Consider the following 27,465-nt stretch of genomic DNA (forward strand, 5'->3'; position numbering starts at 1 on the left):
AAATAATAATTTGAAAACTTTTCAGAGCAATTATTATATTTGAGTCTATTCTGAGTTTCCACTGGTTGTCCTCAATTCATGGCATGATGAGATATATTTTGCAGCAATTATTTGACATTTGGGCATTTCTCCCAGTAAATAGGGGAGTTTCTGTGTGTCTGATATGAATTCGGGGTTTATTTACTTTCTTTCCAGTATTCAATATATTTTTCTTTTTGCTTGTTGATAATGTGGTTTGGTCTGCTTGAGCTGGTGTTGGGGACTGCAGAGAGCCTCAGGACCAGGGGCGATTTTAGAAAATTTTTAGGGTTGCTGCAGCATTTCATTTAAGCACCATAGCAGATAGGAGTGTGGTTTTGTGTTAATGTCTTTCCTGTTTAAGTCTGTTTTTGGTTCTGTGTTTCTCTGTGTAGCCTTGTTTATTATTTTATTTTACTTGGTATCTGTTTTCAAGGGTTTGGTTTTGGATTCTGTGTTTCTATAGCTTTATTTGATCTTGTCATGTTTAGGGTTTTGTAGCTAAGTCTAGTCCTTTTTGTTCATTCGCATGTTTAAGTTTTCTTAGTATCTGTCTTGTCTCGTATTCTAGTTATGTCCTGCATTCTGATCCGTGTCTTAGTGTCTACTCCTGGTCCGTGTACTTCGGTATTATTTTGTCCATGTTTGCTCTGTGTTCTCTTTAATCTTAGTTCAGTTCCCTGTTAGTAGTAGTTTTTTGGTATATTAGTGATCGTTCTTCTTATGTTCCGGTTCATTTATTTATATTCTGTTTATTCCTGGTTTTTATTAGTTGCGCTATGGCCTTATTGGTGTCTGTCTGTTTCCCCTGCTGTCTCTCTGCCTGCCTACTTATATACTGTGTATATGCCTACTTGTGTCTTCAGTCTTTGTCACGTCCTTGTTTCAAATGTTGAGTGTTCTTGCCTGTTCCGTCCTTTGTTCTTTGGATTACTCTGCCCATGCTCTGGATTCTTTTGCTTGTTGGATTACTTCAGTTTTGTTCTTTGCCTTGTGCTTCACGTAAGCCTGTTTTGTTCAGTTTTGTGTTTAATAAATGTTTTTTTTGCCTGCTAGCGCTCCAGCGGCTAGCCACCAGCCTGTTTCCTTACCTGCTAGCCAGCAAGCTAGTAGTTAGCCAGCTAGTGCCCCAATGACTAGTCACCCGCCTGGCCTGCCCGGCTGCCTGCCTGACCCCCCTAGCAAAGACTCTGGGACTATGACTCTCCTGGCCCGTCTCGGCTGACTCCATCCCCCGACGACCATCCCTCTTTTGCGAGAAGTCTCCTCCCCATCTTCCAGGGTGGCCGTGGTGGTCATCGGGAGGCGACCTGGTCACCATGGCTCTGGACATCAGGACCAGCTCCATGACCCCTCAGTCGGTAGTCCAAGCAACACCAGCTCCGTTGGTGGTCCAGCCGACTCCTGCTCCTTGTGCCCAGTCGGTGGTCCGCCCAATACCAGCTCCGATGGTGGTCCAGCCAATTCTTGTTCCTCCAAGGTCTCCTTCGGTGGTCCGACCGACTCCTGCCACCCAGTTCCTGTCGGTGGTCCGATTGACGCCTGTTGCTGGTCCCTCGTCCTGCCGCACGTCTCCGTTCGGTGGGCAGACCGATTCCTACACCTTGGGTCCGGTCCATGTTCTCCAGTCCTGCTGTCCAGTCGGTGGTCCAGCCAGTTCCTGCTCCAAGGTCTCTGTTGGTGGTCCAGCCAGTTCCTGCTCCACAGTCTCGGGCAGTGTTCTAACCAGCTCATGACCCCAGTGCTTCAATGCTGGGCCTCAGCCCTGCTGTCCAGTTGCCGGAACTCAGCCCAGCAACCTCGTCTCTGGTTCCCCGTGCTGCTGCTTCGGCGCCGGTCTTCAGCCCAGCAGCCTCGTCTCTGGTCCCCTGTTCGCTTGCTTCGCTGCTGGCCTTCAGCTCTGCTCGACTTCCAGAGAGGTCTCGCCTTGGTCCTTGGCCTCCTGAGAGATCCCACCTTTGCTGTGTTCTGCCTCCTACGCCGGCCTCCTGCCTGACCTCCGGAGAGGTCTCACCTTCGTCGACCTCTGGTTGGCTCCCGCCGTCCGCTTGGCTCCCAGAAAGGATTCGCCTTTGACGTCGGCCTCCTGCTCAGCCTCCAGTGGGTTTCTGCCCACACTGTTGGCCGTTCTGCCGACCCCCTGAACTCTGCCAGTTGGGTCGTCCTCCGGGCCCTCCTCCTGTCCTCCCTCTGCCAACCCAGTCAGCCCTCTTTGTGGTAAGTTGCCTCGCCATCTTCCCGGGTGGCCGTGGTGGTCATCGGAGGCTACCTCGTCACCATGGCTCTGGACGTCAGGACCACACGTCTGGCCCTCTGTCGGTGGTCCGACCAACACCAGCTCTGGTTCAACTTCAGCTACTCTGCCCATGCTCTGGATTCTTTTGCTTGTTGGATTACTTGCTTGTTGGATTATTTTGGTCTTTGCCTTGTGCTTGACGTAAGCCTGTTTTGTTCAGTTTTGTGTTTAGTAAATGTTTTTGAACAACAACCTCTTCGCCTTTTGGTCTGCATTTGGGTCCACACCTCAGCTCCCTTCCTTCACTCAGCCAACCCATGACACCCCTAAAAATAATAAAATAATTTATTATTATTTTCTGAAACTTATTTTTTTCCTCCAAAAGTTAGATTTTGGAGAGTGAGAGAAGGGACAACCAATTAAATAGAATACATAATGAGTGAAATAAATATGCAATAAATATAGGTTTATCATATACAAGTGATTAGATAATATATGTGAAAACTATATATAAGTATAAATAAATGCTTTTATGTTGAAAAGATCACTTGTAAACATTGATATCATCCAATACAAGGGCATATTGTTACTGTGGCATTAGCCTATTAGTGTAGTAGTGTTACTACACCCTAGCCAATAGAATGTTTAGACCCCCGTCTCAGCCGTTTGTGCTAATGAGGGAGACCGGAAGTGAAACCGATGTAGCTGAATCATCGTAGTGGTACATTAATTATTAAGTGTTAATATTTAATTCTGTGACTTATGACTGTAACCAATAGTGAGAAACACTAAAGAGTCTAATCCGGAGGGCATGTTCAAGCTAATGTGCCGATCCATTGCACTGTTTCTGCTAGCCTATTTGCTAATGTCCGGCATTGTGTGCCCATCGTTCTCAATGCAAACAGCACTTGTAGCTGCAGCCGCTGCTAAGTTGAAGCCAACGGCTAATGTGTATTATCCTTGTTAACTTTATAAAATGTCTTTTAACGATAAAACGGGATATTTTTATTGTGTTCCGGACTACTACCAGTGGTGAGTGGAGTAGCTCTGTCAAGTTTTATGTTTTGAAACAGTGTTTTATATCGAGTTTTTAAATAATGGCCTAATAGGACCCTGCTAACGGCCGTTGAGACACTTAATACTAGTGAATGCTATTGAGGTTTTTTCATACACTTCATTCATTCATTCAGGGCTGTTAAGTGTATTTTGAATGTATTTCTGTGTATTTGTGTTACATCTATGTATTTTTATTTTGCACCTTAGTGATAACTATGTTTTATGGTTATGAACTTTATTTCAAAATAATAGTTGATATATTGAGAAATTCAATATGTTGTGCAACTGAAATAGAAACATGATACTGTGATTATTGAGTTTATTGATACCAGCCTTAGCTGGTAATTTTATGTCGTCCTATTCCGTATAGGTCAGGCTTTTTTTTAGGGGATTCAAAGTTTGGGAGATCGCGGTCTGGAGTCTAGACTGGCGGTGGAAATCCTCAGAGGAGACCTTGGAGAACTTGGAGAAACTGTTCCAGTACTGGATGGCAAGCCAGCCCCCACTTGATAAAGTTCCCGGTGGTAGCCAGGAGGTTGCAACCTAGTGACCTTAAGCCGGAGAATCTTGATCTATTACCCCTTGGCCCGAGGTGTGTTGGACCGTGACTTTAAATTACCTTTTTAAACTATGTGTAGTTCTTGGTCCTGCGTGTTCTTTCATGAAGCAATAGGAGATGTTTTTGGTCCAAGTTAATCAGTTTTATTACAAGTAAATGAATAAAGCTTACACAGCTCTGGGTCGATCTTCCTTTCCCTGACAAACAACAAGCTGTATCAGTTCATGAAGTCTGACTGGCTATCTCTCCCTGACCCAGTGTTTTAGTATACATCGTCATGTCATAAAACAATAAAACAAAAGTGTAGGTCAGTCCATGATTGGCCCAAGTCCTCTGACTCCACGAATCGCCATGCTGTTGCTGGGCAGATTACGAGCGTAGATCCTGAAATGAGATATCTTGGAGAAGAGATGTTTGTACCACATTCCAAACTACCCATCACCCCTTGTGAGGGGTGTCCTTATCTGATCATGCAGAGACCCCCTGTTTCTGCACCTCTAGTTTAATAAATGATAAACAAACATATAAACTTCAACCTATAAACTACATCAGAGATCAATATAAGAAAACACAATAATTTTGGTTACCCTGAGTAATACTGTGGTGTATAACATATGTGCATTTGGCCATTACAGTTTAAAATAATACTCTGCAGCTGGATAGAGGCACAGTGAACTCTTAAGGGGGAGTAATGATTGATGGGTGTGCAAAGAGTGAACCCTCCTATGGAATTTGACCTCTGACCCAGTGATAGGGGGAGTAGAGATTAGTGTGTATGAAGGGACTGAACCCTTCTATGGTGTCTAACAGATGGTTACACTTATCCTACAGCACTGTGCCCTTATATGGTATTTAGCAGATACCTAAACATGTCCTATATAAGCGATGTTCGATGTACAGAGAGACAGAGTGGTTATCGGGCTGGGTCTCTCTCCAAGCTGCTGCAGAGCTTGTAATTGATTCTGAACTCTTTGATGTAATAAACTTTTATGATCAAGAAAAGTGTCAAGCGGATTTCTTCTCAACACATCATCGCAGCATTATTGTTCGGACACCACAATACAAAGATCATGCTATCATAATCCTTCAGGGGTCAGGAAGAACTTTGTGCACACTGACACTTGCTTTCCTTGGAGGAGCAATTACCTTGCGCATTGATCCACTATCAGTGACTTGAGGAACTGTGAACTTTATTTTAACAAACCCGGGTCTATTTTATTTTGAGTGCACTCACAATCTTTTATTATTTTGATACTTTGTAATTTTTCTACTTTTATATATATTATATATTTGAGATCCCACTTTTCTACTTTACTATTTTTTACTATTATCTTATTTTCTACATGCAGTTAAACTTATTCCTGTGCCTTGTGTTGTTCTTTCACCGTTGTAACTCAACTTTTTGGCTTCAGCGAGCAAACCTATAATCTTCTGATCTGGCCTAATTCCAAACATCTAGATACCTTGAATATTTATTACTAGCAGGCAAATTTGGTAGTTATCCCCTTATAGACGTGGCCAGCCATTGAGTAGCAGGTTACATACAGTTTCATATGACTTTTCTTATATTAAATGGATTTAATGTCCCTAAATTCTGACATTTTTCAGTTTCTAATATTTTACTTAATGATCGCCGTCCGCGCTGGCAGACCGGTCAGCTGCAGCGAAACGCTGTTTGGGTGTCTGTCAGTCTGGGCAAATCTAATACTTTCAATATTGAGGTCGGATACAAGCGGCCCCTCCCAACTTGGACTGAACCTCCTATTTGCTGAATTCAAAGGAGTTTACTTTCCGTCTGGGGCGAATTCAATCGAAAACCTTTTGCACTGGTTTGCTACGTTTTGTAGGGGCTGAACTCAGCCAGGTTTGTGTGATTAGCGCAACTGAGATGGTATATATGGTGAAAAGAAAAAATGAGAAAAAAAGAAGAGGGTTGCTGAAAAAATTAGAATTAAGAATAAAACGAGGTCGGCACAACAGGCAGCTGAATGCACCAAATTAACCGACTGCTTCCTTGGTGGAAAAGTCACTGTGGCGAGACCCAGCAGCAGAAGGAAGGAACAAGTAATGCCTTTATTATATACAGAAATTATTTATGTATTCAAATAGACATATTATTTATTTATATACATTATAAAGAACAGTTTATCAGACAAAGACAACATCCTTCTATAAGGAGGTAGGAGTCCAGCACAGGGGAAGCTGAGCCAGGGAGAGTTGCATGTTGCAACATGTCTGCAAGGATAAAGATAGAACCACACTGACAGTGCTGTACATACTTTAGAAAACAAATTGCAACAAACACATAACCCACCAAATGATCAGGAACATTAACTCGATCTCTCAGAAATGTTAGCTGCTCACATACAGCATGTGGTGCGGTCCACACATGACTTACGTGAATGACTAATCATTCATGCAGCACAGCTGGACGCACCACCGCTCACTGAACAGATCTCTGCCTCACTGCCACAAACAACTGTCTCCACCTGCTGGCATGTAAAGCCGTCTGCTCCCAGCGCTGTTCCACAGACTTCTATTCCTGTCATCATCACGCATAGACCAGTAAACCGAAATGTGCACATCCCACACAGAAATATTAGTAATCTCTTAAGGATTAGAACAACTGCACCAACTCCAGCACCCAGAACAAACTCATTTAAAATGGCTCTCTTCAATGTGAGATCACTTTCAAGTAAGACTTTTATCTTAAATGATTTTATCTTGTCTGCAAATCTAGATTTTATGTTTTTAACTGAATCCTGGTTGCAAATGAATGACTATAGCCAGCTAGCTGAACTGTGTCCGCCTCAATATGATTGCTTTAGTCAACCGAGGGTCAGTGGTCGTGGTGGTGGGCTAGTGAGCGTGTATAGGAAAAATTTTAAATGTCATCAAGTACGCTGTGATGAATTTACTCCTTTGAAGTTCTCACTCTTAAAGTTGGAGGGCTGCAACCTATCATTTGTTATAATTTATCGCCCCCCCAAAACCGGCTGGAGGATTTTTATCAGAACTTCCTGAATTTTTATCTACTCTGGTTTTAAATTATGACAGAATTGTTCTTTGTGGCGATTTTAATATTCATGTTGATGACCCCACCAATGTTAATGCAACTGACTTTTTAAATATGGCCACTTCTTTTAACTTCAAACAACATGTCAAAGGGCAAACACATAACCGTGGTCATACACTGGACTTGGTTTTTACCCTGGGTGTCAGCATTTCCTCTGTGGAATTAGTGGACATGACCATATCTGACCACAGATGTATTGTTTTTAGCTGCGATTCACCTCGCCTGTTACTCATGCTGCCTCACCAAGCTCCGTGTGTTCTCGCTTCTTTAATGAACAAAGTGTTTCAAAGTTTTGCGCATTCTTTCAGAGCCAAAGCCAACACCTGTCTGATTCCAACACCAACAATCTGGTCGATCACTTCAATCATATCTGCTTGTCGTCACTAAATATTACTGCTCCTCTAAAGGTTAGGCCTACGTCTAAAGCTAGTAAGCAACCCTGGATAAATGACAGCATTCACAGCCTCAAAAGGGAATGCAGGAAAGCAGAGCGCAGATGGAAAAATCCAATCTCCAAGTCCATTACCTCAGTCTGAAGGATTTATTAATTAACTACAATAAAATGGTTAAGGATGCGAGAACACACTATTTTTCTGAACTCATTACTACACATAAACACAATCCCAGGTTTCTGTTTAAGACTGTGGATCAGCTGGTAAACCCAACTCCTCCTTGTGCCTCAGCTGAAAGTAATGATGACTGTGAATTGTTTTTATCTTATTTTACCAATAAGGTGGTGTCAATCAGAGCCTCTATTACCCCCGTGGCCTCTTACTCAGAGGTTCCTCACCAGCAACAAGAGAGTTTTAACCAGTTTTATCCCATTGACTTGTCTGAGCTTTTAAAAACAGTATCACAAATGAGAGTGTCCTCCAGCCCACTTGATGTAATACCTACAATGCATGTGCTCAGTCCTGGTACTCCTGGACCTTAGCGCTGCTTGTGTTGACACCATTGATCACAACATCATGTTAGACAGACTGAGGCACTGGGTGGGGATCTCTGGTTCTGCCCTAGAATGGTTTTCATCCTGTCAAATAGGAAGTTTTGCGTGTCTGTAAACAACTATGTCTCCTCATTCTGTCCAGTTAAATATGGTGTGCCTCAGGGGTCGGTCTTAGGACCCATTTTGTTTTCCTTGTATCTGCTTCCCCTTGGACATATTATCCATAAACATGGCATTTCTTTTCATATTTATGCTGATGACACACAAATATACTTGCCTGTCAGATCCACAGACCCTGGAATGCTGAGTTCACTTAACAACTGCCTTTGTGAAGTTAAAAAATGGATGTCAAATAATTTCCTCCAGCTGAACTCAGACAAAACAGAAATCCTGGTCATCGGGTCCCAGCAGATGGCAAATCAAATACTGCCATCTGCTGGTTTGCTAGTAAATCACATTAAGCCTGTGGCAAAGAACCTTGGTGTTTGGTTTGATAGTAATTTAAAATTCGAGCAGCACACCACAAAGCTTGTTCAATTTTTATCAACTTAGAAATATAGCAAAAATTCGATCTATGTTAATTCATCTCATCACGCCTGGATTATTGCAACAGCCTTTTCACCTGTTTAACCCAAAAATCTATTGATCGACTCCAGACTGTCCAGAACTCAGCTGCCAGACTTTTAACCAGAACAAAGAAATATGACCACATTACTCCTATTTTAGCTTCATTACACTGGCTTCCAGTATGTTTTAGAATTGACTTTAAAATTCTATTGATCACTTTTAAAGCTCTTCATGGCCTCTCGCCTTGTTATATTTCTGACCTTTTAGTCCCATACGCACCAGCACGTACCTTGAGAGGAAATCAGGTCGGCTGAGTCAGTGAACTCCCTTCCAGTGAAGTCCCTTCTTAAAACATACTTTTATAGGAGAGCCTTTCCCGATCTTATTTGACTTTATTTTATCCCTTTTATTTTATTTTACTAATTTTATATTAATTTTCATGCTCTTATCTTGTTTTTTGTATTATTCTTTACAGTTGTTAAAGCACTTTGTAACTTGTTTTTGAAAAGTACTCAACATTAGATATAATAATAATAATCCTTATTTGTAAAGTGTCTGTTCTCCTATAGGCTCTAATTATTATTCCTCTGTATTTACACAGAAACAACAAGACGTGGGGTGGATTATAAAGGATTATTATATTGTTTGCATTAAACTGATTTATATCTTAAGGACTTCTAAATTTAATTTCGTGGATGTTCTTTTTGTCCACTTGATGCTGGTGTTGACCACAGGACAGGAACTCTGCTTTTGGCCATACTAGGAAAATATGTATGTGGTTAAATGCAAATTCAGTGCAGTCCACTAACATGCATCAAGCACAGCTCACACCAACCTACAAACATTCAGCTCAGTCATGGTTTGCTTTTTGCTAAACACCATCATTAGCTAGAGCCTGTGGCATTTTCAAACTGCTGAAATTAGCCTAGCAGCTAGCAGACTGTCCCTGTTCTCATAGCTTAATACATATTTATATAAATATAATTATTTCTTACTCACCGCTCTTTTGAATTGCTGCCTCTCCCGACACAACACGGTTGAATTTCAGTCTGCATTCACATTTTGTTGCAACAGCAGCTGATATTTCCTTCACGATAGCAACAAGCTGGCACATTCAGGCAGTTCGGAGGCTGTTTTACTAAAAAAGCTGCATTGCTTTCCTCCAAAATGGACATATTTGAGAAAGGTTACCTGAACTCTTTGTGGAAGCATACCTTCTGATGACACCTAAGCTAAATAAGATGCATGTTTTGAAATCATGTTAATCAATAAGCTTTCTTTATATTGTGAATAATGTTTGCTGATAATGACTAAATGAAATTGGTTTAATCAGTAAAAAAAGTATAATTACGCTGATTTTAATGAAGTGTAACCAATATAGCTTATGTACATCAGTGTGCGTGAGGCTCCAGCTGCTGACGGGCATCACTCGTGGTCCAGTCCATCGTAGGATGAGTGGAAGTTCTGGGGCAAAACCTTCAGTTCTTGGGGCTGTTTGACCTTCAGCTCTTTAACTGGCTGGCTGTGCACAGTGGGGCTGCTGTGGGGACAGATAGACTTCCCAGTCATCTCAGCGGTGCCATCCACGTTATATCTAGTGGATAGTTGGATGGAAGAATTTAAAAGGGAAGAGAGGGACAGAGTTTTATTAGATTACAGGTAAAATGTTTCAACACCACACTGTAGAGATATTCTGTATGTCAAAAGTCCTACATTCAAATTTTAAGATGAAGTAAAGCTAATTTTAACACTTTATATTTTGCTGTGTGGCTTTGTGAAAATACATCATACTCTAGTTTTTGAATATGTTTAATTTATAATCTGCAGAGTAACTAAAGCCGTCAAAATAAATGTAGTGGAGTAGGCCAGCAAAAAGAGTAATTGGGCGCATGTACTTGGGTACTTTTCACACCTGATTTCTATTGATGTATAAGGCAATATTTGTACAATATGTCTGATAAAATACCTGATTGGAGGTCATGCAACGTTGGATCCCAGCTTTTTCCCCAGTTCCCCATCTGGCTGAAGTCCTTTAAGTTACGAACCTCACGGTATGGCCTGGAATTGGAGTGAGCGCCACTGAGGTCTTCTCACCTGCATCTTCTTTGTCCTCCGATGTTTCCAGGCTTGAATGAACAGCAGGCATCGTGCTGGTCTTTCTTTAAGTGAAAGTGAGATATATTTAAGTCACTGAAAATGTTTGAGCAAACTTACATTGACAGACTGTTTGCAAGAGGGCTTATACTCTGTGCAGGTGACTGATGGACTTGAATACAAGCTCCAGGTACACCTTTCGATGAAGAGGACCTACAGCAGTGCGACTGAACTTTCCAAAGGTCCAGAAGGAAGATCTTATGGATGGAAAGAACTGTGGCTTCACAGCAAGAAGGTCTCATGTTCAAACCCGCCATCCCAGACCTCTGTGTGGAGAATGCATGTTCTCCCTGTGTCTGTGTTGGCGCTCCAGTTTTCCACACCAAAGACATCTTAAAATTAGGTTTGAGGCAGTGAGTGTTAAATGAGGAGAATGAATTTCACACGTGTATGTGACAATAAAGTACCTTTTCCTTCTGTTCCTCAGTCTTCTGACTTTCTCCTCTTCAAAAACCACCACTGCTTTATGCCCAATGTTGACAGGAACAAGCGTTGGTACACAGATTCTTCTCCAGTCTACTACAAGGTGACAAATAATGGATGCTGACCTCCTGGATCCCTCTGCTCCCCTTCACCACAGACTTCACAACCATTTCTTCAGTCATAATTCCCCCAGAAATACTTAGCAATCTTGTTCTTATGATGTGTCTTCTGCAGTAGAGTTTAGTGAACCATTGGCAGGCTGCAGACTGGCATGGTGTCCACATTTATCTTGCGTCCTTCAATCCAGGCCCTCCATTCTCCTGCTTTTCTGGACGTTCACGTTCCAGGTCTCTGGATTTCCCGTCATGACCTTCCTGGCCGAGCCTCATCGGTTGCGAATAAAAGAAAACAAATTCTGTAATTGTTGTCCTCACAGTGTGTCTTAGTGTGGTGTTGTGTCTGTGCAAAAAGTTTGTGCTAAACAGCAGCAAGCAAACTAGAAAACATGCAGCATTCACTGCATTAAATACATCTTACACACACTTCTACGTGTGCATCAGTATGTTGAAAGGTTTTACTACTTCTCACACTGTGATCTGAGCTACATTTGTTTGTGTGAAAAGGTTTTATACAATATGTTGTCAGTTGTCTGTATGGTTGTCATTGGTATGAAACCTCCAGAGGGGCCACGTGTGCACATCCAGTCAGAAGTACTCAAGTGAAAGACCAAAAAAAAAAAATCACTGCAGGACACAAAGGACAAAGCTCTGCACACCGACTCAACAACTCCTGATAAAACTATTGAAGGCAATGTTTTGATCTGAGATCAGATCTAACCATTGCTTTCACATAGAGTTATTATTTGGAGTCCAACGGTGTGCAGACATTTTTCCTGATTTATTTTAATGCCCATCTTCAGTTACCTTTTTTGAGAAAAGATTTTATCATAATTGTTTTGGACGTTCTACCTGAGATCTGTTAAGTGACCACTGTTTGGCAGGTTCTTGTCATGTACTGACCATAAAGTTTAAAACCAAAATAAACTGTTTTTTCAGTTTTCAATCAGAAGCAAAGGTCGAGTTTTAAACTTGACAGAAATAATTTGACCTTTTTCATGATAACTACTGATGCTGAATGATAGACTTTTTTAAATATAACATTTTTGGCCCAAGCTGATTCTTTCAGAAATACGGAAGAAATAAAACTGAACCTAAAAGTCTTAAACATTGTTTTTGATTGAGGAAACCAAATATAGATCTTTGAAGCACAGTGAACTGTCCTCATTTTACATTGAACCACAAAGCTTTCAGACCCTATACTTGCTACATCAGCATTGAGCTGTAAAGAACAAGTTTACGTTAGCCAATCTACAAAGTGACGGACGAGAATGACTCTGAACTAGTACAAACTTGATAAAGTTGTCAAACAATAACCTTAAAGCTATACTTTACCTTAGCAACGGTATCTTCCACGGCAAAAGCTTTCTGCTTCTGCTATTCTTTTATTGGCGGTTGGCAAGCCAGCTTATGTTTTACAGGCCCGGCACAAGGCATGTAGAAAAATAATAAACCTGTAAAACAGGAGAAGTGATGAAGCAGAGGAAACTTGCTAACATTGGTCTAGATGGTCTTGCCAGAGTTCATTTAATAATTACAGTAATTTTACATGAAGCATCTTTTTGCAAATCACTCAGAAATATTCAGCTACTGCCCCCTGCGACCAGGGAGTTTGGGCGGGCGGCGTGAGACGACCTCTCCAGAGGCCGGGGAGCAGGGCTAGAGGCCGGCAGCGAGACAGCAGCAGGGGGAGTCAGGGACAAGGCTGCTGGGCTGAGGGCCTTGGTGCGAGGAGCAGGGGTCGGTCGATCCGCCAACAGAGCGCGAGGAGCGGGAGTCGGCTGGGGGCCTGCGGCGCTAGCGGGCCGAGGATCAGGACCAGACTGGGGGCTAGCAGGCCGGGGGCCAAGGGAGAGTGGTGTGTGTTGGCGGGAGCCGTGGTGGCCATCGGAGGAGACATGGCCATCACCAGAACCCAGAGAAGATGGCCAGGTGTGTTCCCTCGAACTGACAGGGGTCAAGCGTGGGGTCGGGCGGGCCGGGGAACAACAGGCAGGCTGGGATCCAGAAGGCAGGGTGCTAGTGGCGCTCGCAGACATGGGGACAGGGAGACGCTGCCCAGCCTGCAACTAGCGGATCGGGCAGAAGTCCACTGGGGGCTGGTGGGGAGGTGGAAAAATCTGTCCAGCAACTCTGGGATGGCGTCTCTCAGCCACGACCTCTGAGAAACCTTTACCTGGCCAAAGGTTTAAAAGCGCCTGCTTGTAGCCCGCGTGACTCGAGCCCCTCCACTTTTCCTCCAACAGCTCCTTGCACAGCTGACTAGCTGCCTCCTGAAGGGCGGTTGCTGTAGTGGCTTGATCGTTCGGTTACGGGTGGTGTTGGGACAGAGACCCAAATGCGGAAAGGAGTTTTATTGAAGGAAAAAGGGGTAGAGGGACCGGAGGGGAGGGAGAGCTGGAAACAGGCACGGGGAACCGAGGTGACTGGGACCAGAGAGCCGGGGGACACTGGGGGCCGAGGAAGGGAGGAAGCAAGGGGGAACTGTGAGGACGTTTTCCGTTTTAAAACCAAAGCAGAAAGCAAAGCAGCTGTGTTTTGTTCTATATAGGATGGTGTTGCATCCCTACTGGCTGCTGTACACGTGCCGCTGTCGTTTGCAACAGCTGTCTGCATCGGCTTCATCCAAAAGGAAACGATCACCGACCTTCCACAGTGCACCAGGTCTCTTCTCCCTCTCCGGTAAACCTACTATGGGTTGGGTTGCCGGCGGAACCGGCGCACTGGACGGTCAGTGGTCGTTCCCTCTGGCTGCATGAAGTCCGATGCTCCTGATTTTACGCATAGCCTAATCCATGTGTTCTCACAGCTGGCGGCTCTCCGCAGCGCCGCGCAACTTTCTAAATTCTTCCATCTCACAAAATAATAAAGGTCAGGTCGAAACAGTGTATAGAGGCAAACATTTTAATCTGTGTATGATTCGTTAATATACAGTTCGCCAAATTAACTAATAACCAGGGCTCGAGACTAACGGTGACCTGCTGTCCTGGGGACGATAGGAAATATGTTTGCGACGAAGAGAAATATTCTGTAGGACGCCTCTAGGACGAAAGGGATTGTGGAGGCTTATGTGTTTATTTATTAAAATCACTTAGCAAATGACAAACTGAACCGACCGAGCGCTGACGACAACAGAGGTCGTCTTCTCACGCTGTTACTACAGTCACGCCGGACTCGCACAGGAGGCTGGCTGCTCACCTGCCGGTCCATTTTTCTCTCAGGCTTGCTGACCTCTCAGTCGCGCTGTGCAGGTTAGTGTTAAGCGCCACACATCAATCTTCTCACGACAAAAAAATCTATATTCTGATAACGTCGACTAGCGGCGATAATCAACTCCACTCCCAGCTGACGCAACTCGGCATTCGGCGTGATCTTAAAGTAACCGGCGTGCGCTGAGACGCAGCCAGGAGACTCGCTGGTAGAGTCTAGTAGGCTCAGTTTGGGAGCTGCAGAAGTTACCATGAGGATTTTTGCCGAGTTGGTTTTGTTTTTTAGGCTACCTGAAGCGCACTTGTCTCATTCAGAAGGCTACAGTCTGAAGGGAAGCACAGCAGAGGACCTATTGGTCAGGTAGACTTAAATATTATGAATACTTATTAAACAATGATGTTAATCTCAAAATGCAGTTTTCTTCTGGACATATAGGAGAACACAGATATGAATGTGAAACCTGCTGAAACAAAGGAGTTTATAACTGAACTGAAATTAAATTATTTATCATTGAGGTAAAAAGGCGCCCCAACAGATAACTTTTCAGTTATGTTTATAAATCTTTTTGTTTGAATCAAGCAAAATAAATTATATTATATTATTATATATATTATATATAAATTTATTTGATCAATTTAGAATCATTTATTATGTCACTAACAACTATAGAGGATAATAAAGTAAAGAAACAACATTTTCGGTTCCGGGACGGACGTGGATAAACTTAGTCTGGAGCCCTGACTAATAACAATTCATAATTCATAGTCAGTACCATTAGATGTACTGACAACTACTGAATCACTGAATTAATTTGATACTGAAGAAATATTAAAAACCAGAGGATTCTCGGGCAACTTCTGAGGCGTTTCTGTCCCAGTTTCTAGTGAGTTACAAACTGAATGTGTTGATGTTCAATCTCATCTTAATTATCCTACATTTAATCAGGCACCGCCACTGCCTGAGTGCATCTGCTGCAGGTTTATTAAGTGTCACACAAGAAGCTCCACTAATCGGACACATTAATTATCAAAATAAATATTTTTCCGTTTTGGTTTTAAAACAACAAAAAACGATGTCTTTCTGTTTATCCGATTAAATTTTGAAACAAAATAATCAAAGAACAAACCATAAATGAATTCATCTGATATAAGGTTTGAAGCTTTTCCAAAAACAATAAATTAAGAAAGATTTTATAGACGCTATGAAATTAGTTTCACATTCATTGTCTATTAACAAGCGGCTCCAGATTTTACAGCTGATAACATCACAGTTTGAGTCTTCTCTGTTTTGTGGCTCAAGCTCATAACAAAACAACGATAACTGCTCAAGAAAGTGAGGGAGGATCTGATGTGGGAGAGATAGCGGCAGCACGGGTGTGTCTGTCTGTGAACTCCGTTTATTTATTCTCATAGCTAGGCTGTTCAGGCTGTTCAGAGTCTTGAAGTCGTCGTCGCGTTCGCACTACGTGACTGATCGGTGACGGGAGGTCACACGAGCGGACGACGAGTCTGTCACTCAGCGCTGGTCTCCAAACCACGTTTTGTCAACAAAACACACGTGAAATGTGAAACGGGAAATGACGCAAACCTACAAAACAGCTGTTGTTTGTTATTATAAAGACAAAGAATCTGGGTGAAAGGATGGATCAGCACACGCAGGTAGCAGGAAACGTCTGAGCTACAGAGAGCTGGAGGGGAGTGAAAAGTGGTGTATGGTGAAAAAGCAGCCGCCTGCTCTCATTGGCTGGATGTGGATGTCGAGTCGGCCGACTCCTCCAGATTTTTGGCGTGCTGGGTATCTGGCTGGCGTTGGCGATGTGTCAGAAATGTGTCCGGGAGCCGTTTTTATGCGTCGAGTAGTTCGCACATAACGACCGCCGATCGATCGCTGATTTACCCCTGATCACAGCCTGACGGTCGCCGAGCGGCAAATCAGGCTTAAAATCATGTAGTGTGAACTGGGCTGAAGTGATTATAACAAAAACTTTGTTATGCCAAGGCTAGCAGGTCTAAGTGCAGGAAGAGCGAGGCAGAGTGAAAACAGGTGCACGCCGAACCGGGTTGGTGGCTGCTGTACAGAGCAGGGGGGACCGTAGCTGAGAGTCCGAGCAGGTCCAGAGCAGAATCCGGGAAACATTTTAAAATGTAAGAAACGCCATAACTTTCACACTTGTGCTGTCATCACTCAGTTTAAAGTGTCACAGCTGGCAGCTTCATTTAGTTTTCCCTTTGATGTGGACTGGAGCGTCACGTTCACTGCTGTCAGCTGAGGTCAGGGGGTAGCGTGTGAGGCCGGCCAGCCGCCCGCTCACAGAGTTGTAGTTTTCAATTTACACACAATGGTAACTTTGCCTTCTACCCTCACAGCATCGCCAGAGCAGAGCCATTAGGTCGCCGCTTAATCAGAAAGCTTTATTGTCATTGAACGTAGTTGAACCAGATTTGCTCCGCTGCTAATGTTACGCCCTGATATCAGCAGTATTTCATGTCTTAATGCACGCTGGCTAACCTTTCAGCAGCTTCTTCAGATCAGGCTGTTAGCGGGTAACATTAGCTAATTCACTGTACTGCTGTATTTGGCCGTGTATAAACCCTGTGATTAACCAGGCAACCGTCTGTGTGAGCTGAATGCCAAAGATGATCCTGACTTTCTGGCCTAAAAGCTAAAGTTAATGTGATGCTAACTGCAACAGCATATTTGAGCACTAGGCTACTCACACCTTGCTGCTTTGTCCCCATTTGAAGACTGAAGATGTGTATTAGCCCACTGATTACATAACAGCAATAAACCAGCTGGATTTCCATACAGTCCTCACCTTGTGTTCATTGAGACCCGTGTCCTCTGTGGGTTTCAGCTCCTCTGCAATCAGCAGTCTCGCCTGCGAACTCCTTTGCCGCCTCCCTCTTAGCTTCCAGGGCATCAGCCTATCCTGTTCTCAGCCATCTGGTGCACCAGCGAAGGAGAGTTTAACTTCACCCGGGCTATTCAGACTGTAGAGCAGGTTCAGAGGCTGGCTGTGGGAGAGCTGTCTGGTCTGTTGGTTCTGCCCTCACCACCTGATCCTTGGCCTCTTGATCCTTGTCATGGGTGAGAAAGATGTGGTGAAGCACAGCTCATAACGTATGATATTGTATGTTAGACATCTCTTTAGCTTTCATTGACTCCCTGATCTGCAAACTGAGAGTAAACTGGAGCAGCCTGCAGCTCCGTCCTGTAGCCTGCAGACAGGTAGGCTCCATCCACATTATTTTTCAGGTTTCAGTCTGAAAAAGTGGTTGTTAGGAAAAGAAAGGACGGAGGTGACCGGAGGAGCTGAGGTCAGTAAAGCTAATTAGTGATAATAACTAGTCCTTATAAGCTGATGAGGAGACGTTTCTGTTTGGATTTTAACGTGCAAATAAAATGCACCTCAGAAGGGAGGAGGTTTCTCATGCTGCCTATTTTTATATTAATGTCTATAGATAAATGTCAGAAGCTGTGAAATGAAGACACAAACATGAACAGTCGTATCTAGAATGATTCTGAGGTCATATTAACAGGGTTTTAGGGGGTGATGCCCAAAACATGCTGTGCCATCAATGTCTAATCAGTGTGGAGCGACAGAACCAACCAAATGACTTTCTCCAAATCTACTGGCTGTAGTTCCTCCAGCAGGCTGATCTTTGGCTGTTGGTTATTTATTATCTGCTCCAGCTTTTCCAACTATTTGTTCAGAGATATGGTGAAAATAACGGCCCAATATGATGTGAAATTACAGTTTTGTCATTGAAAAACGTGGGGGAGGTCCCCAAACTCCCTGACCGTGACTACTACAAACACCACCAAAACATTTATCTAAAGCTCATTAAATTAAGCTTAAGTTTTAAGCTATTCTAATGTGCATCAGCAGCATGCTCATGGACACAAGAGTAATGCTGCTGAGACAGGCTGTTCTGGGTTTTACATTCAGACATACTACGAACTACGCGCATACAAAATAAATCACTTCATCTCCGCTGCTACAACGCCAAACTCTGTTTATGGTGACACAACAGCACTGGCCATCAGGTATGAGTTTTTAAAATGACAGCAGGAAAACAACTTAAAATACATATTCAATAACAGGCTGCCATTTTCTGGAGTAGTTGCATGTGTGATATCACCAATACATCAAACATATCATGTCTAATATGTTTAGTTTCATAAAAATATAAGATACCAACTTTGAGTTTCTGGTAAACATCTTGTTGCAAATTTGCATATACATAAATCAGTTCACTCTCCATGAGGGTAAAGGCTTATTTATTATAACCTCACGTTACTTGATTGGTAAAGTTTACCACAAAAACATGTCTATGGACATATGAACACAGAAATGCAACATATACCTGTCCAAGTGATTTACTCTTCCAGAAAATGGTAACTTACTACTGTTCAGATTTAATGAATGGAGCTGGAGCAGCGGAGGTGAAGCAAAATCTCTGTCTGAATATAAACCCCCAAAACAACCTTTCTCAGCAGCATTGCTGTGCGTCCATGAGCATGTGATGCACTTTAGAATAGCTTACAATTTCAGTGTTTTCCCACAGTTTAATGTGAGCTTTAGATTAATGTTTTGGTCGTGGTCGGGGTGAAATTTTACATTTTCCAATGACAAATATGTTTTGGGCATCACCCCCTAAAACCCTGTTAATGTGATCAGAATCATTCTAGATACGACTGTTCATGTTTGTGTCTTCATTTTACAGCTTCTGACATTTATCTGTAGACATTAATATAAAAACAGGCAGCGTGAGAAACCTCCTCCCTTCTGAGGTGCATTTTATTTGCACGTTAGTCTCAGTTTGTCCCTGATGTTCTCAACATTGGACAAGTAGGCAGTAATAAAAGAAAGCTTCCAGTTTCTTTCTATAAATTGAGCTAATGTTGAGTTACATAGAGCCATAAAACACTGTAGAAGCTGCTCAGCTGGCAGTCTGAAGGGAGGGGAGATGTTTTCTAGAGCAGACAGGCTTCACTTTTCCAGCAGGTGGGAAACAACAAACAGACTTTTCTTAGTGTTGAAGCTGACACAGCCCTAATTTACTGACAGAATATTTTCAGCGTCACTTCCTGCCGCTCGGACAATCAAACACTCTCTACGCACCTCCTGATTCAGAGTTACGCTGCTGTTATAACAGCACCTGTCACAGAGATGAGCTGTGAAGATCGAGCAGAGGAGCCGAGAGTTGAGTGTTACTGTGCTCACAGTGCACAAGTCAAAACATTAGCAGCCTTATAGTTTCATGACCGTGGGAAATGTTAGTCGTGATGCATATTGGGAAACACTGCTTGAGCACCTATAGTCTGTCTAACATGTGAAGCTCACTGACTTATTTTCAGAGAAGTTGTCGAAATGGTTCACTCTGTCCAGACCTCAGCGGAGTCTCCTGTCTGGGGCCCAAATCGTTATTTTCACTCGTGATGAGTCTGGTTCTCTGTTCAGAAGGAAGAACTGACTTAAGTCATCTGAGATAACCTTAGCTAAAACTGAGATATGTGTCTGTTACTAGGTAACGTTAGTACGTGGCGTGACACCGGTAACGTTAACAGTAACGTTAAGTAACGTTAACAGTAACGTTAACAGTAACGTTAGGAGCAGCGGAGCGTTTCACGTTTCTTTAATTAATATATTAATATCAAGCTATCTGGCTAAACGTGCTACAGCTAACGTTAGCATTCTTAACGGTCACGTTAAATATGTCTTTGTCACGCGAGCTGACGTTAATGGTAAATTAAAAAGGACAAAATAAAACGTAACGTTTTCCAAGCTGCCGCCCTTAAATGTTACCTTAACTTATGAGAACTTGATATCTTGGGAGGAAAGTTCATGTGAAGAAAAACCAAATCATTACTTTACCTTCAGTGAACGCTGAACGTCGACATCCTGCGGGACGTTACCCGGACTGTCTGCTTCCAAACGAGCTTGACGTCATGACGTATCTCGACGCAGTAAAACATTGTCATTGGTCGAAGTCGCCTCTGCGCAGTATGAATCATCCAATGAGGGTACAGCATTCAAATATTTGAATATTCGCGCACTTTCCTGATTTCTGAAGCACAGAGACTAAAGAGACTATTTTAAATTTCTGTATTTTCAATCATTTTAAAGTTTTACATCCCTTCACCCCCTGATTATCAAAGATGTAGTTGATGCTACAGAAACACTTGTTGAACTGTTCAGTCCTAACATCACTTCTCAATCTTTCATACATCAATTATTGCAAAATTGTAAAAATATAACACCATTGGAAACCTTTATTCAACTTGTTGTCCCCCTTTTTTTTAGTCCTCTCATATAACCTCAGCCTATGAAAAGCTCCCCATAAAGCTATTATGTTTTTTACAGCCTTTATGAATGTATGTGTTGTACAATTATGTCAATATGACATAAAAGGACAAGCACACACAATTGGGAAACGCAGGAGACATGATGAAGAAGGGACATCACAGTAGGCATGACCTAAAGGAGGGGACACACGGGCAGCAGCCATAAACTGTATATGAAAAGGCAGCAGCAGGATATTATCAAGCAACATCTGACACTACGCTTAACACTGTGGGACAGGCAGCCATTTAAATGCAGTAATGTAACACCTTAATGAAACATACTTTGCCTGGGTCATATGTGCATGAAGCCTGTATAGCCATTGTCTTTGTAAATTGCAGTGTAATTTCAGATGTTGATCAGATCACAGAGGTTCTGTCAGGCCCAAGTAAGGCGTTCGAGGTACTGGTGTGCATGAACATTCACATGTTCCACACCCCATAGGAGGAAAATTCATATCTACAGATGGTTTGAGCTGTGTTGGAACAGACATCAGAAGCCAAAGTGGACACAGTATGATTTTTAGTCCAACATCTGAAATAGGCTGTAGACTTGGGGGATCATGAGGTAGATAGATCCTCCCTAACGACTGTGAACGACTGCTAACAAGAGGTTTATTCATTACTCTATTACAATCTCTTCAAATTATAACATTGATTAATCCAAAGAGTACACATAATTCTCAAATACTTAAAGTCCATCTAATCGCACTATCTGTGCAAAATATGAAAGTGTTGTTTAATCACAACAGTGAATTAGGGCTGTCATTGAAGCACAAGGCCGAACCGCCCAGATACTGTGTTCTGCTTGAGGTATCTACCTGTTAAAGGGAGTGGTGGGAATTGTTGGGTTTCTGGTAATAATATTCTAGACCTGCTCTAAATGAAAAGTGCAATGAGATTATCTTTGTTATGAATTGAGGCTAAATAAAGCTGATTAGATTGAGTACTTGTTACATCCAGAAGGTGACATGCAGCCCCAGCTGGTTTAACCCGAAAGAAGAAGAAGAAGATTTCAGCAGCACGTGTGCGATGTCACCTGACTGCTTCTTCTGAGTTCATTTTGGCGGACAAGTTGCTTTTGGTGAATGTGTTGTCGTTTTTGGAAGTCGTAGGAGGTAAGAACCTGTTTTTTGTATAATTTTCATACTGAGCATGATTGTATTTTGTGTTTGTGATAGAAGGCGTCCTGTATTTTTCGGGTGTATAATGTTCACAGTTAGGTTAACTCGCCCAGGGAGGTGGTTCTTGGACACGTGTTAGCTAGCTAACATTGCTGCATGACCCAGGTTGATCGGCTTTTATCCCGCCGAGCCTGCCAGTCCGTGAACACTTGAACCCTCTGCTGTCGATATCAACACTGTTTACAGGCGCTTCAACACCTCAGCCTGTGCTGTGGTGTCCATAGAGAAAGCTGTTTTTACATGTCTGTGTTTAAGCTCTTAAGCTTTAGCTCTTCATAGGCTGCTTTTGTAACACAGTGTCTTTGGTTTGGAGAGATTAGTTTTACTCTTGTGTTCCTGTCTATACTTTCAGATATCAGGCTCATTTTACTGGTCATAATAAATGCAAAAGTTACGTTTTTGCATGAGTAAAAACAAGTAATTTTAATTGTTAACAGATATTTTGGACTTGTATTCAGCCAATGGTTTGAAGTGTTTATGAACTTCAGTGAGTCACTATTAGCCTAAAGCTGTCTGTTATTATAAATGGGGGGGAAAGGGCATCACAGAGTAGACATGGCGTTCAGGTCAGTGTGATGCTACAAATTACGGAAGTGTGCCTCTTTCTTTCTCATGTTGTGCTTGTGCAAAATGTTTCTAGGTGGAATTTCTGAGGATTAACTTGCTGCTGCTCTCCTGTCTCAAAAATCTCCTCAGTGTGATGAAGAAGAAAGGAGGCTCTGCAGGAAGGGAACCCAGTAGATTTGGTCACATCTTCAGACCCATAATAAAGTCATAACGTTTTTTTGTGACAAAGATTCATCACAGAAAAATTTGAGTTGTAGTTATTATTGGAAACCCAAACAGCCATGACGTGTATGTTCTTTAGAAGTGTGTGTAAACTTTTGACCAACTGTAACCTTGTTACTTTCTTACGATTTGCAGAAAATCAGTTTGTTTTTTGTCTCTTTTGGGAAATCTAATATATACACTCACAATGCATTTGATCAGGAATATCTGCTGTCTAATGCAATCAAAAATGACACCTGCCTGTATAGTGCATTATATTGAGAAGTTTTCCTAATATTGTCTACCCCATTGACATAGATGAGGGGGGCAGAATAATAGAAACACTTGTTAAATATCTAAGCTTAGTAAAAGTAAAGATTTATGGCAGAGCTGTTGGTTTGCAGTAGACTGCACGCCCTCCTGCTTACAACTTTCCCACAGTCTCTTAACTAATCCACTGCTGTTGAAAGTCTGGTAATGGTTCCAACTTGGAACCGGTTCTTGATACCAACCCTATTTCAGATATGATGGTTCCTGAACTTTTAAGGGCTTTTTAGGTGACCAGAAGGATTTTAAATTATATTCTGGATTTTACAGGGAGCCAGTGCAGAGAAGCTGGTGTGAGAAATATGTGATCTCTTTTAGCCAAAAATATCACATTAGAACACCTTAAAACTACTAAATATTTATCAATAAATAACCAGAAATAACAAAGTTATTCAATTTATATATTTATTTATTTATTTTGAGGTCAATAATCAAGAATCCACATATTATATATGTTTTCTGGTGTGGGAGGAAACTGGAGCACGTGGAGTAACCCCATGGTGGAGAGGGGAGAACATCAAACATCACAGGGCACATAGAAACAAACATCATTCATACACATTCACACTGAAGCACAATTTAGAGTCACCAATTAACCTGCATGTCTTTGGACGGTGGGGGGAAGCCGGAGCACCCGGGGAGAACCGGGACAGACACGGGGAGAACATGTAAACTCCACACAGAGACGAAGACGACCGAGGTTCAAACCCTGGACCTTCTTGCTCTGAGGTGACAGTGCTAACCACTGCACCACTGTGCCGCCCCTCTTTTAGGTAGTGGTTTGGTATTTTTAGGTCAATTCAGAATCTACATAATAAATGTTTTATAATGGGGGGGAACCGGGACAGACACGGGGAGAACATATGAACTCCACACAGAGACGCAGACGACCGAGGTTCAGACCCTGGACCATGGATGACCAAGGTTTGAACCCTGGACCTTCTTGCTCTGAGGTGACAGTGCTAACCACTGCACCACTGTGCCGCCCCTCTTTCAGTTAGTGGTTTGGTATTTTTAGGTCAATCTGAGGAGAAAATCCAACTCCACACAAAAAGAGTCAGGCCCAGGAATCGAACCAGCACCTTTTTGCGTGAGGCTGAAGTTTCATCCATATGCTCGACCGGAGCCAATCCCAGCTGACATTAGGTGGGAGGCCGGGTACAACCTGGATAGGTCGCCAGTCCAACACGGGGCACATAGAAACAAACAACCACTCACACACATTCACACAGGGGAGAAAATCCAACTCCACACAAAAAGAGTCAGGCCCAGGAATCGAACCAGCACCTTTTTGTGTGAGGCTGAAGTTAAATCCATACCCTTTTTTCCCTTGGAAAGCAAAAACAATGTATGTCAGCTTTCCATATAGCTCTTCAGGAGCTGTTCAGGTCTTGAATTTCTTGCTGCAGGGCTGCGTGCTCTCGGTCGACCTTCTGTTTCTCAGCCTGCATTGCGTTGTGTGCACTTTCTAAAGCTCTTTCACTGTTCAGCTTTTCTTTGAGCTTCTGGACCTCTCGTCGAAGGACATCGTTTCTTCGACTCGTGGCATCTTTTTCCGTCGTCAGCGATTTGTACGTGACCTCCAGTATTTTTTCACTTTGCAGTCTGCCGTACAGCTCTTCAACCTCCAGCTGTAATGTGTGGTTTTGTTGGCTCAAGGCTTCATTTTCTTCTTTCATGACAATATTCCTGCCTACCCAAGCTTGTTCCTTTACAACCCTTTTCTCCACCTCCTGCATTTCTTTTTTCAGGATTTTATTTCTGTGCGTTAGATTATTTTTCTCTCCTTTCAGTGAGGCATAAATTGCCTTTGTAACAGTTTTGTTTTCTATCTCCTCACTGCGCTGTTGGATTTCTTGATGGAGTTCATCGTTGCGTTGTCTTAAGGCTCCTATCTCCTCTCTCAGCGAACCACACTTGCCTTCATAGTCTTTCATACCTTGAAACTTTGAGTGGAGCGTTGCAAGTGTTTTAAGAAGCTCACTTTGTTCTGCAGAGACAACTTTTTCTTCTGATTTCAGGCCTTTATATTGGTCTTTCATGGCTTTTCTGTTCTGGATCCTACTGGTAAGGTCCTCAACGTCTTTTTGGAGGTCTTCATTTTCTCTGCACATAAATTCCATCTTGTGCAACTTCTCCCTACACATGACACCGAAAATCTTTTGATCTTCATAGTCTTTGTAGAGCTTCTGGCGTTGTTCTTTCAGTGCTGCGTTCTCCTGGCTGATGGTCACTTTGGAAACTTCCATTTGCTCATTCATTTCCTGCAGAGCCTTTTCATATCGGAGATCTTTGGATATCTCCCGAATCTCTTGGCTCAGGTCGTCATTTTGCTGGCGTATCGCCTCTTTCTCTGCTTTCAGTGTGTCAAACGTTTCATCCAGAGCAGTTAAATTTCTACGCTTTTCTTTGAGCTCCTGGATTTCCTCTTGTATCCTGTAATTTTGGAGCCTCATGGCCTCTGTTTCCTCCTTAATGACAAAATACAATTCCCGCAAAGATGGTTCATTTTGGGGTCTTCTCCTGAGCTCCTGAATTTCTTGTCTCAGCGCCTCGTTTTGCTGGCTTGCTGCTAAGAGCTCTGCTTTGACTTTATCATAGTTCTCCTCAAAGGATTTATCATGTGTCCTATTGTGTAGCTCCTGACGTTCTTTTTCCAAAGCTTCATTGGCGTTCAAAATGGCTTCTTTCGCCACTTGCATAGCGTTGGACATTGCATCCAGTTCTTTTTGAGTTTGGCTATTTGCATGGAGCTCTGCTAGTTGTTTTTTCTCATATTGTCTAGCGTACCTTTGCAGTTGGAGATCTATTCCTTCCAGTTGTTGAATGACTGCATCCAAGTCCACTTTGATTTCTTGGTCAGATATATCTGCTTGTTCTTGGCTGACGTCCATGCCCAGATTGTCAAAGAACATCTCAGAAGGGACCGTTTCCTCGATGCAGCTCATTTTTCTTCTCTCTTAACGACTGTGTTAACCAGCGCTTGTTTTTCTGGGCTCTGTACACGAAGCTCAGTTGTAAATGATTGATTAGACTGAGGAGCTGAATGTGTTTCAGAATGTGTTCACTCTGTGGCTTTGATCTTCAGAATGTGGAAGCAGGCAGTGACATCACTTTCCCCTCAGAACTTTGTTTATGACATCATCAACATTATGACATCGTCTAAATTCTGATCGATAAAGAACAGGAAGTGAGGGAACCTTTCACACAGCATGGTGTTTATGAAATGGTAAAAAGACAGAGGATCAAGTCTGAATCTACACATTTTTATACACAGAACACATCTTCCTGTTGTCTACGTCTTCTCGCATAAGAAGCAATCAGTCGCTCCCAAAATCTGGCAGCAATACTGTTTTTCCACTGTTTGAACACAAACATCCTCTCGCATTAACCCTTTCTGGTCTGCCCTGTCCAAACCTGGGCGGTTATTTCAATTATTTCACATTAATTTAACATTGTGAGAAAACTATTATCAGAGCTGTAATGGACATAAGTTTGTCTGCAGTTTCCTGACATTAGTGTTCCAGACGTATAAGCAGTATTAACAAGTGTTTGCAATTAACTGATGAAACATTATGTCAAACATTTGCATTAGGTAAAATGTCTGTTTCCCTGAGCCAGTTTGTCTCAAACACAAGGACACTCTTACTATATATGACTAATAGGTACAAAATGTTTTGAAATCCGTGCAGTAGATGGCTTCCCATGAACTAGCTTCAGTGGCTGCAATGTACTGCAAGAATTGTCCTTAACAAGACTTCTGTTTCTGGTTTAAAACAAGGTTACTCATAGGGATCCCTTCTATGATTGTGTCAGACACCTGGTATAACAATCTGAGCCTGTCGGTGGCAAAAAGAAGCACTTTTGCACACATAATTATGACGAGCGCCTTAAAGGAATACGTTGAAGCTACCTACTGCACAACACATGAATGCAGGTCTCAATTAGGCGCCTTTTCTGTTTTTTATTTAAGTTCTCTGGATGTATAAAGCGTCTTAAAGCCCACCAGGTCCACCGATCAAAACAATCAAAACCTTTTCATTAAATTTCATCCAAGTTGAAATAACTACAGTAATCTTCATCTTTTATTCGTTCTACGGTGTCTCTCTTTTGTGCAAAAGGAATTAAAGGCCGGTCCCATATAGACGCCTGTCCCAAATATAGAGTAAGTTCAGTGATTGATAATAAATACATTGTTCAAAAAACAAACAAACAGTTCAGTGATTGAAGCAAATAAAAGCCTAAGCTATAAAAAGTTGACACTGCGTTTACTTTTTTATATTTAACAAATTCACATTGTGACACATAATAAATACCTCAGACCCAAGTGTCGTTGTACTTACTATCCCAAAACACTGGTAAGATTGTTTATTTATTCCACTTTAGGAGTTAATGACTTGACGAAGCGATTCAACAAGGTTCTGTGAGAATCAGGACTGTAATCGCCTATATAACACTCACCTCCTCCAAGTCACATGTG

General features: G+C 42.5%; 2 protein-coding genes and 1 long non-coding RNA gene across 3 annotated transcripts in view; 1 reads left to right on the forward strand and 2 right to left on the reverse strand.

The window, feature by feature from the left end:
• The window catches only part of LOC119912627 (coxsackievirus and adenovirus receptor homolog), a gene marked incomplete in the record, with an annotated part of 333,023 nt that overhangs the window by 277,406 nt on the left and 28,152 nt on the right, over nt 1-27,465 (forward strand).
• Nucleotides 9,795-17,463, reverse strand: LOC119912790. The gene is made up of 5 exons (XR_005446243.1): nt 17,177-17,463; nt 12,487-12,605; nt 11,020-11,419; nt 10,425-10,617; nt 9,795-10,052 (listed from the first exon to the last, which is right to left on the reverse strand). It is a non-coding gene; the product is annotated as an uncharacterized LOC119912790 (long non-coding RNA).
• Nucleotides 23,364-27,215, reverse strand: LOC119912618 (protein Daple-like). Its single transcript, XM_038731898.1, has one exon. The coding sequence runs from the start codon at nt 25,931-25,933 to the stop codon at nt 24,359-24,361; it is 1,575 nt and encodes a 524-aa protein (XP_038587826.1). The 5' UTR covers nt 25,934-27,215; the 3' UTR covers nt 23,364-24,358.

Source organism: Micropterus salmoides, unplaced genomic scaffold (assembly GCF_014851395.1).
Source record: "Micropterus salmoides isolate LMB-PRFRI ecotype aquatic unplaced genomic scaffold, ASM1485139v1 Ms_hic_scaffold_2, whole genome shotgun sequence".
Classification (NCBI taxonomy): Eukaryota; Metazoa; Chordata; class Actinopteri; order Centrarchiformes; family Centrarchidae; genus Micropterus; species Micropterus salmoides.

What these genes read in the sequence shown, in the direction of transcription:
- LOC119912618 (XM_038731898.1), bottom strand. Translation starts at nt 25,933, where the DNA reads ATGAGCTGCATCGAGGAAACGGTCCCTTCTGAGATGTTCTTTGACAAT.